Genomic DNA, 10,697 nt, shown 5'->3' on the forward strand with positions numbered 1-10,697 from the left:
TCGATTCTCTAGATTGAGTTAAGTTTAGTAAGTGGTATAGGGAAATGAATCAATTGTAATTACTCCACAGTTCTCTAGATTGAGTTAAGTTTATTAAGTGATATAAGGAAATGAATCAATTGTAATTAATACTACATCAAATATATTCTATATAGAGAAATGCTAAGGAGATTCTCTTAAAAGTATGACTCTTTTATAATAGTGGCACGAAAATTTAAGTTAAATTGTGATCACTTTTGAAAGAGTTCCCTTAGCATTTCTTTTCTATATATTATGTAACTTGGAATGAATTATGCAGTGAAATCCAATCATAGCTTTTCTACATCTGGTTCAGTAGCCCTCCTGCTCCCACGTGGGATATCACGTAAAATTCACTCATACAGCTGCCACAAACATCACATAATTTCACAGCAAACAATGTATATTTTATACAGTATTTGGTAGCAGAATATATATAAATAATATATAGAACAAAACAGCAAAAATCATACACTTGTGTTCCTTAGTTGTATATGAACGTATTAATCCCAGTTAAATATTTATATTTTCAGAATTACATTTCGTCCTCACACCAGACAATAAAAACTAAAAATAAATTTAGAAAAAGACACACAATTAAGATGAGTGATGGATCGAGGACAATAAGGATCGTAAACTCATCGGGAACGGCGATTAACTCATCGGGAACGGCGATTAATCAGATGATAAGAAGTTCTGCTCGGTCTTTGAACGTGTATCATTGATTCAGAAACTGCACAAGTTGTCTTACAAGATAATGTAGAAAGATTGAAGAATCCAAATCTTTCACTCACACTCCTTGAGACCTTGGCACCAGCACTTGAGTATCCTTGATCGTCGTCGTCGCCGTCGTCATCCTTGGAACACTCAACCAATGCAGCAAAGAAAGGATCCTTTCGGAGATAATTAGCTGTATGCCCCTTGCCCTTGGAGTTGCTGTGTCTCACCTGAATATCATCCACGATCAACTTTTTTGAGGTGATTTTCTGATTACTGACTCTGGGAGGAGGTTGTGGGAGGCGCTTCAGTGAGGAAAATAATTCCTTCTTGTTGCTGCTAGGTTTCTTTGGAATTCCGGGAACATGTTCCCAAGAGAAAGGGACACCGGAAAATCGAAGCGGGGTGGCCGGACTAATAGGAGGAGAAGAATCACGATCGAGATTACAGGACGACGATACGAAAGATGAAGACGAGGAAGATGAGGAAGAAAATGACGGTGTTCTTTGAGAAGAGTGTTGATACTTTTTCATGGCTGGAAATATAGAGTTACATTTTTTTGAGACAATTTGGGTACGGCATTGGCCACCACTTGCATGATCAGTAGGTGAGGAGGAGGACTCCATATGATATATGGAGAGTCGTACTACTTGTTTAGTATCTTTCGATTCATCCTTCTCCAACTGTGTCTATAAAAATATATGGTGCTACCTACAGATCCCACTGTCTCTTTAGATATTAAAAGATAATAATTAATGATGATTATGAATTATTATTATTTTGATTAACTAGTAAAACGACCCCAGGAGAATTGATCAATATGACAGAGTAAGGAAAGAGACAAGGACTATCACTTATGACTACTTATTTTTCTTTTAAAAGTGAGTGTGAGGTCTTAAGGCGGTGTTAAAGATTTCAGATGCGGGAGGACCAGTACATAAACCAAGAAAACGATTCCATACTTGAATTTCTTACCATTGTGGTTCGCATAGAGAAAAATTACCATATAAACTATTGATATCTATTAAAACCTATTTTCTATTATTTTTTGCCTTTTTTACTTTTTCAAATTTTTAGTTGGGGGGGGGGGGGGGCGGTGGGGGTTTTAGGGTCCACATTAGTAGCAAGTTTTCTTAAACCCGCTGAATGAAAGTCTGATATAGAGAAAATTGTAGCAATGATTTATTAACTTTAACCTAATTGGAGGGTTGGTCTCTCAACTAAAAATTTGTGATCATTAATCCTTTAACATATTAAAACGTGTAGCTATGGTCTTTTCCGTCAACTCCTTAAGAACTTCCATCAAAATGAGTCATCGTAGAATGACCATTGCTACAATTAGGTTAAGGTTAAGGGGCATTACTCCAATTGGGTTAAAGTTGAGAGACCATTGCTACAATTTTTCACTTTGTTTTCCATATTTGCCTCTTGATTTAGCCTCACGTTTGTGGCATGTGACTCATTTTGACAAAAGTTCTGACAGAGTTGACGAAAATGACCATAACTGCATATTTTGATGAGTTAAGAGATCAATGGTCATAGATTTTTAGTTGAGGGACCATTGCTCCAATTCAGTTAAAGTTGATGGATCATTGCTACAGTTTTCTCCCCAGTATATAGCTTTTTATATGATCGTGTCGGGGAGGGAGGGGGTATGCCATCTAGGGTCGAAGTATAGCTCTGCCTCTGGTCTTATGTTCTAATATAGTGTATGATGAGTTTTGGTCTATTGTGTGGCTCCTCACTCTTAGGCATGTTAATTGAACGGAAATTGAAATGCATTTATTAAAATATAGAAATGAGAATCAATTTACTTCTAAGCTTTCTTATGATAGTCAAATACCTAAATATTAGGAGTCAGATCAACTAGAAAAGGGTAGTTAATCTTATTCTCTTTCCTATGTTTCTTATTTCTAAGTTCTCTCATTCATTCTTTATTCCGTTTATGAAACATATTGTTATAATAAAAAAAAATAAGACTAAAAATCGGAGATAATGACTATAGTGGACTCATTATGCGTAATTTTAAATTTGATTCATGTGAATAGCAATTTGATACCAAATTATTACGCTTAACTATTGACATGGATAGAATGGAAATTTGAGTATCAATGTGGTGATGATAAAGCCATGTTTTTGTTGTATTCCTAATTTCATTAGAAGTGTGATTGTGTAGATCTGAATCCTATAAAATCTAGAAGGTTTTTTCTTATACAACTTGTATTACTTGGAGAGCAAGTTTTTTCTCCCCCATTAGTACAAATAAAGGCACAAAGCACGAGGAATATTACTCACGAACTCCTTAATCCTTTCTCTCCCTTCTTCTCTCTCTAGTCGATCTCTCTCTTTATTTCCCCTCTAAATACGTACTACAACACATTATCAGCATGGTCCCATTATTACGATAATGAATTGAAGAATTTTGGAGAAGGATCTTCTATAACTAATATTCAAAGACTTTCATCGTTTCCATCCAATTTATAATCATCCATACGCTAGATGCAAATGAGATTCTTAAAGAGGTTTTGGAACCTAAAGTTCCATATCTAAGTTCAACTTTGTGCTTTGTTGTACTTAGCTCTTTGCATTAGACAAAACATCTTCTTCGTTGTTGATATGTTGATAAAGATGCAGCATTGCGCCTACTTGCAGCCACTAAACTGGTATAAAGACGTTTTTCTATTACTACGGATTTTTGCTCATCCCTCCGCATCCTGAGTGGTTCCAACCCCATGATCCTTGAAATGATGCTTGCCTTGTTTGTTATACTGACGCATCTTATGTATCAAACCCGCACAAGGCATACTCATATACGATTATGTATTTACCGTTAGGAATACCGCAATATTGTGGAGGTCAACAAAATAGACCCTAGTTATGAAATCTTCAAATCGTTCCAAGCTAACCGCATCCCATTATGCCACACGTGAGAGATATGGTTGAGAGCTCTTATTGAACATATTCAAAGTACCTGTGGTTTTTAATTCATCATTGAGTCTCAATAGTAATCTATGAAGATAATGTCGCATGTATCAATTAGACCAACACATGATACATCAACCAAGTCAACACCAAGTATATTGCGCCCTCATCACATCAACAAAGAACCCAAAGATTGAAGTTAAACAAATCCGATCCCAAGACAACCTTGCCGACCTCTTCACGAAGTCATTGCCGAAGTCTACCTTTCAGAAGCTTGTTTAAGGAATTGGCATACATAAATTGTCTGATTTGCAATGCTTGTAGTTCTCATTTAGAAGTTTTGTTAAACTGAGGGTGAGCATCTAGAAATATACTCACTTGACCTTAATATACTTTCTTTCACTTAGATTAAGAGCATTTTTTTCCACTGGGTTTTAGCTAACTGACGAGGTTTCAACGAGGCACCTATCCTAGGATGGTCATACCTTTATGTGCTTTCCACTTGCTTCCCGAATGTGTTTAGATTTGATATGATGCAACTTCTTACCTTTCTCTTTAGACTATCGGTTTTATCTTACTTTGGATTTTACCATAATTAGGTTTTGTGAGTTTTACTACTTATGCATTCTAGACGATACCACTTTCATCAAATAATTCTACATCATCACATGAAGACCTGATACACCATTTATTTGAGTATTTAGACCTAAGTGAGAGTATTGCCATTCTAATTTCACTAGGAGCGTGATTGTGTAAATCCTAGTAGATTATGTATAAAAATCTTATGAGATTTAAAAGATCTTTTATTGTACAATTTGTATTACTTGAAAAGTAAATTTCTCAATCTCTTATTAATATAAACAAAAGTACAAAACATAAAGAATATTACTCATGAATTCCTCAAGTCCTCGTCCTTACCCCATTCCCCTCTTCCTTCCTTACTAAATTCCAACTACAACAATTTTGTAATTGTATAGTGTGGTCACCGTGGTGGGGTTCCAAGGGGTGGTTGAGAGGAATCACGTGGACATGGGTTCAAATCAATTAATTATATTGGTGACAAATCCCTAAAAGTCCTTTAAGATCCATGTGTTCTTTCGAGGGGTTCACCTATTCAATGCTATGTTTCCTCCTTTTTTCCTAGTTTTATTTTTAGTTTTTAACTTTTAATATTTATATTGCCAAAATTAATGGGAAACAAATTGACACAACAGAGAGAGAGAGAGCTTCTTTGATTCAGAATTAAGTAGAGCCTCCAATCAAAGATAGCTGGTGCCTTCACACATTCATCTATACATTGACTAAACTTTTAAACTATATTTTATAAACTAGATGATATGGTTATTGATAATTAAATTATTATTTAAGCGTTGATTAGCATACTTATTTTTTAGTAGTGACACGTTATTTAGTTTACAAATTTAATTTAAAATTTTAATCCTTCTAACATCACCCTATAGCTTAATCACTCTTCAAGAACTTTTCTATTTTCGTTAACAAATTTAAATATTGCAAAACTAATTGATTAATGCATGATGTTAATTGGTGATCAGAGGCATTAATTCATTCAATATTGTTGAAGTGACCGTGAACAAGCCACATTCAATAGGAAAGTGAGAACGTCGATGACTATACAGTTGCATGAATTACAATAATGCTAATTTTTTTAGTTTGGTACGAAAATCCTCTAATTTCATATAAGTTGTTATTTTTCTATACCCGTTATCTGCTTGATGTAAGTGTATCTGAAACATTTTATATTTCTTTTGTGATAAAAAAGAAAAAAAATAACACAAAGGAAACATCTTCATCCTTGCGTGGAATTTTATCATGCACAACGTTGTATGCTCTGACTCCCAAAAGTTTCTTGTATTATTTTCATAGGCTTCCAAATAAGCTGAGGATTAATGTGTTGGAAGTTTCTCTCCACGTCCAAAACACACTCATGGTGTTGCATTGTGGACCAAAAAGCATTGCCAATTGGCATCGGAAGCTTACTTATTCGTTTTTTTTCTTCCAATTCTCCTCAAAGATGTAATCATTACGAGATTGAAAGCGTGCTGAAAGAACATATGATGATGAAGAAGTTCACAAGCATTTAGCTTTATGGGAAATTTCCAAACGAATAATTTCAACAAAATTTTTCAGATGATTCGGGTAGGAAGGTATATCTTTTCAATTTTAACCCAAAATGTTTCGCGTCACTTAGTACTACGATCTAGTATTATTCATCTTCACTTGTAAGTAAGATGTCTTAGGTTCGATTTTCACCAAATGCGAAATTGAACCACATTATTGCTAGCTCATTGTGGGATTTAGCCCACTCCCTCACCTCTTAATGTAGACAATATCATTTGTTAAAAAAAAATATTTCGAAAATAGATGTATATTCCAATAACATAAATTCATGCAGATTCGGAAATTTAATAATCGGATTAAATTTCAAATTTCAAAATTATAGAGTTGTATGGCTTAATACAAAGATCAAAAGTATCCCATCTCTCTGCATAAGATATGTTTTTATATTTCTCATTTTTTTAATGTATTTTTGGAATTTTGGTTTCGAATTTACATCAAATGGAATACTTGAAACTTAATGAATTTTGCAATCCAAGTTGCATCCCTAGTAAGAGCCTTGGTAAATTTCCTTACTTAGGAAGGGAAGTAAATAGACTTGGACAATACCCTAGCTAGGCCAATTGAGCCCAAGAAAATTCCATAGAATCCCTAGATTGAAAGGGCAAAGCTGCCCAAGTCACGCAAGTCAGACCCAATTTGAGAGGGTAGAGATGCGCTTATCAGCCAATCCTACTAAAGTTTCTCTATACAATGTGTATATGTTGCATCACCACGATCGTGTGAAAGCGGAACTCAATAAATAGCCAAGCGCTTTATTTGTAGAAGGATTGAAATTACTACGCAAATGAGATTTGTTCCCATAAGAAAGCAGTTTGCACCCAAGAGAAAGAAAACACAATGAGAACAAATGGCATACAACATGTTTACCGTGAGTTTCCTTATCAACCCCATTACCCAAAACATAAAATACACATTGAACAATGAGACAGAAGCTCTTCAACATAGGATTTGAAGAGAACTGCATAGATTTCCTCAAAGATCAAAATCCCAGCTTACTGGAAGGGAAGAACTACACAAATTCTCGCCATAGGTGAGGGAAAGAGATACGTAAAGGTGTCTCCCAAAACACTAACCTTTTCCCCATTCTTCACCAGAACATGTCTTTCGATCGGCAACCACACAAGCCTATGACCACTTTCATGGTTCCCTAACCACTCAATCCTTTTCCAACAAAAATTTCCACAACCAAATCCCAAGTAGTGCCATGTTACTTTTAATCACATTCCTAAGTCCTAACCCTTTTTCCATCAGGACATTTTATTATACACTATTGTTATATCCAATGAACCAGAGGTCGCACTTGGTGCGATGGCAAGTGCCTTCGCCCATTAGCGGTAGGTCTCGGGTTCGAGACTTGGGAGCAGCCTCTCCATAAATGGGGGTAAGGCTAGCCGACATTCACCTCTCCCAGACCCTGCGTAAAGCGGGAGCCTTGTGCACTGGGTACGACCTTTTTTTATTGTTATATCCAATGAACCCTATTTTGCTCAATCATATATTGCATATATCGAAGTAACTTTGCCTTTCGAATTCTTCCTTGTCAACCAACCCTCGGCACTCATAAGAGTCTATTTAACATAAGTCCCACAAAAGCAAACAAAACGAATGATAAGAAACCCGGTTTCACAAGAACCACCGTTACCCATGTAACAATTTGACTACTGTATTTACCACACCCTACATTACATCCAGATATTGACACACAGGAAGACATATAACTTCTTTTTATCAGTCCAAAACGAAGCTGAAAGTGTACAAAGCAGACCCCATCTAGCCTAACCAAGAAGGTCAAGCAATCGAGAAGGTTAAGCCAGGGAGTAAGCTTAATGGAGATGGCCGGTAAGCAATGTTAAAAAAAACTTCACATATGAACCAATGGTTAACCAGTAAACAGGTCTAAAATGATATAGAGCTAAAATGACTTTGGAGTCATCAGATTAATGCCAAACAATCAAACTGAGTGGGCAGATAAACAAACCACTTGTTTATTGATTCCCACAAACCATCAAGTAAGAAAGCTATCGGTTCATACATTCAAACCAACACATCAATATCAAACACGAACAATAATTGTAAACACACATTATATATTACTGTTAAACGTAATGCACTTTCTCCCTGTTAGTTGTAACAGTTGTTAAGTAGAGTTGTGTCTCTTGAGAAGAGCTATGTTTAGGAAGAGTTGTATCTCTTTAGAAGTCCAGGGTTGTGTCTGCAACTCTTGGAACTAATCCAAGAGTTATGTCTGTTATGAAAAGGTCTGAATGTTATTATAAACAGCCAATAAGATGGCCTAGTGTTGTAATCAATTTGAAATCAATAAAGTCAGTTATCAATAAAGCTTCAGTTTCCCGTTTTAAACTCTCTTCTGTATTCTCTCATAACCATCTTCCTCCAACAATTACTGGGTTGAAAGGATCCAAAGAGACGAGATGCGGCATCAGTGAAGGGAAAAGTGCATGCCAAAAACAAAAACAGATAGAGCATCGCTGGATCAGATGACAATACAAATCATAATGTATTACAATGACGAGATGAAATGAGAAAGCAATCATACATAAATGATAAGCTGCATAAATTACCGGACTTTAAGTAACTAACATTTCAGTCAATTTTGCAAGTACAAGATCAACAAAAAAACAATACATCGCTGCTTAAAGAAATACACAAGGGCATAGTTCATAACATTTAACTAACCACAAGAAAACTTGTAATCAAAAGTTACCTGTCACTAGGATGGATCTACAAACACAAATCACAGACTGACAATCATACAACATTAATCTACAACAACTGCTTTCAACAGTTGGATATATAGCTATACAGCATCCAATGTGCAAAATCAAATCAGCATACAAACCAGTCAACTACTTACTCATTTTGAGACCAAAAACACTTCCGGTTTCTTAGCTTTGCTCGGGGTGTTAGCATTTGAAGACGAATTAGCAGCTGCTACAGTCTTGGCAGCCTCACGTGTCCTCTTATCGAGCTGAATGAGACTCTGGGTAGCCAAAATTGCCTGGGGCACCAACTCATGAGACGCTCGCGCAGACAATCGCCTTACTGCAACGGAAGCCGCATCCTTAACATCCTGAGAATTCAATGGGGCCAACAAACAATGCCCCAAAATTCGCAATGCAGGCTGCAAAAGCTCCCAAGGTAATGGAATTCTGGACCCCTTTGGCTCCAAATGTACACCATTGCTACTAGGTTTCTCAATTCTCATCGTCAACTGGTCCATTTCTTCAGTCACAACGTCAATCTCATCGCTGCCCTCCAGGAACAATCCCGGATTCATATCGGGCTCGTTGGTATCATCATCACCGAATTGTCGCAGACAAGAGCAATCCTGGCCGGCCCAAGAAGCTAGGAATCGACAAAAATCGATCTTGGACCAAGTGGGCATCTGAGAAATGTGCTTGTAATAGGAATCCAGGGCAACGCCGACGATGCAGGCACGTTTGGTGGACTTCACCGCGACCTGGGGTTCAAGCGGCGGCGACAAAACCCCAATGGATTGGTGGGGAGCGGTGGAGGCAGTGAGGGGGTTGGGTTTCTGGAGGAGAGGGGTGTGGTAGAGAGAGGGTTGAGAGAGATCGGGTATCGAAACGACGACAGGCTTGCCGTTTCGAGCCTTGGTCTCGGCGGCGTAGATGGCTAGGAGAACAGCTTCGAAGCCTGCGAGGGAGGGAAAAGAGGGGGAGTCAGAGGAGAGAGAGTGGACTCGGGAGAGGTACAGGCCGGAGAGGAGGGGGAGGAAGGAGAAAACGACGAGCCGTAGATGGGGGTCGGAGGAGAGGAAGGTGTCGTAAAGCCAGTGACAGAGGGGGTCGGATCCGGAGCCGGAGAGAGGGGAGGAGAGGGCAGAAGAGACGGCGTCGTAGGATTGAAGGGAGGAGAGAAGGGAGAGGGCGGGGCGGTCGGAGTCGGCGAGGGAAGAGAGGGACTGGGAAAGGGAAGGATCGAGGAGTGAAGACAAGGAGTGGATGCGGGAGCGGGCTTTGGAGATAGACTCCCACCAGGAGTGCATGGGGTCGTCGGCGGAGACAGAGTTGGAGGTGGAATCGGGGTTAGGGTTGGGGTTGGGTGCGGTGGCGATGGTGGTGGAGGAGGCAGAGGATGTGGGGGAGTTGGTGCTGTGGTTTAGGTGGAAGTCCATAATGTTGACTTTGGGTTTGGTAATCTGAGTAGTGGGAGAGAGAGAGAGAGCTTGGTTTAGGTGGTTTCTCCTCTCTCCGAGTCGAGTGTTAGTTTTATTTTCTCCCACGGAGGCGAGGCGCAGGCGCGTACGGCGGCTGGGTTTAAGTGACAGTGGGATAAGATCACAAGAAGAGCCAAGACAGAACAAGACAAAGCGTGAAAAGAAATGGGGTGTTTCCTCCATACGAGTGAGTTTCGGATTTGGGTGACTCCATTTTTCACCACAAGCTTCGGTGTAATTTGTAAAATGAGTTATGAAGTTTTAATTTGTTGTGATTTTATAATTGTTTTTTTTGTTTTTGTCAATTTCATCGTCTTATTAATATTATTTGCTGTCGAAGCTGAATGATTGAGCTAAGTTCAAGCTTACTTTGAGTTTTTTTGACAAAAAAATTGAGGTGCTTGCAAGCTTTATGAGCCGAATATATTTAGTATTTAAACTTGATTTGTTTCTTAATCAAGTTAAACTAGGCTTGGTTGGTTCTTTCACGAGCCCAGCTTTAAAGAGTCAAATACAAACTTAATTCCGTGCGAATTCGAACTGTTTCAAGCCGGTTTACTATCCTGATTATGTTTATTTTTAAAAATTATTTTCAGATTAAATTAACAGATACGTTCTCAAATAATAATAAAAATACGGTAATACTAGGTAGACTAAATTTACAAATTAGATGTTGTGTCACCATTAAAACAATAAGTAC

At 38.0% G+C, this 10,697-nt stretch overlaps 2 protein-coding genes across 2 annotated transcripts; both read right to left on the minus strand.

Moving 5' to 3' along the window:
• Positions 1 to 436: 436 nt before the first annotated feature.
• LOC103444952 (uncharacterized) lies at positions 437 to 1,419 on the minus strand. The gene has a single exon (XM_008383923.4). It carries the CDS (start codon positions 1,359 to 1,361, stop codon positions 678 to 680), a length of 684 nt encoding a protein of 227 aa, XP_008382145.3. The 5' UTR covers positions 1,362 to 1,419; the 3' UTR covers positions 437 to 677.
• A 6,625-nt stretch (positions 1,420 to 8,044) lies between these two features.
• Positions 8,045 to 10,336, minus strand: LOC103444860 (uncharacterized). The gene is made up of 2 exons (XM_008383805.4): positions 8,672 to 10,336; positions 8,045 to 8,200 (listed from the first exon to the last, which is right to left on the minus strand). Exon 1 carries the CDS (start codon positions 10,178 to 10,180, stop codon positions 8,672 to 8,674), a length of 1,509 nt encoding a protein of 502 aa, XP_008382027.3. The 5' UTR covers positions 10,181 to 10,336; the 3' UTR covers positions 8,045 to 8,200.
• Positions 10,337 to 10,697: the final 361 nt, after the last annotated feature.

Source organism: Malus domestica, chromosome 10 (assembly GCF_042453785.1).
Source record: "Malus domestica chromosome 10, GDT2T_hap1".
Classification (NCBI taxonomy): Eukaryota; Viridiplantae; Streptophyta; class Magnoliopsida; order Rosales; family Rosaceae; genus Malus; species Malus domestica.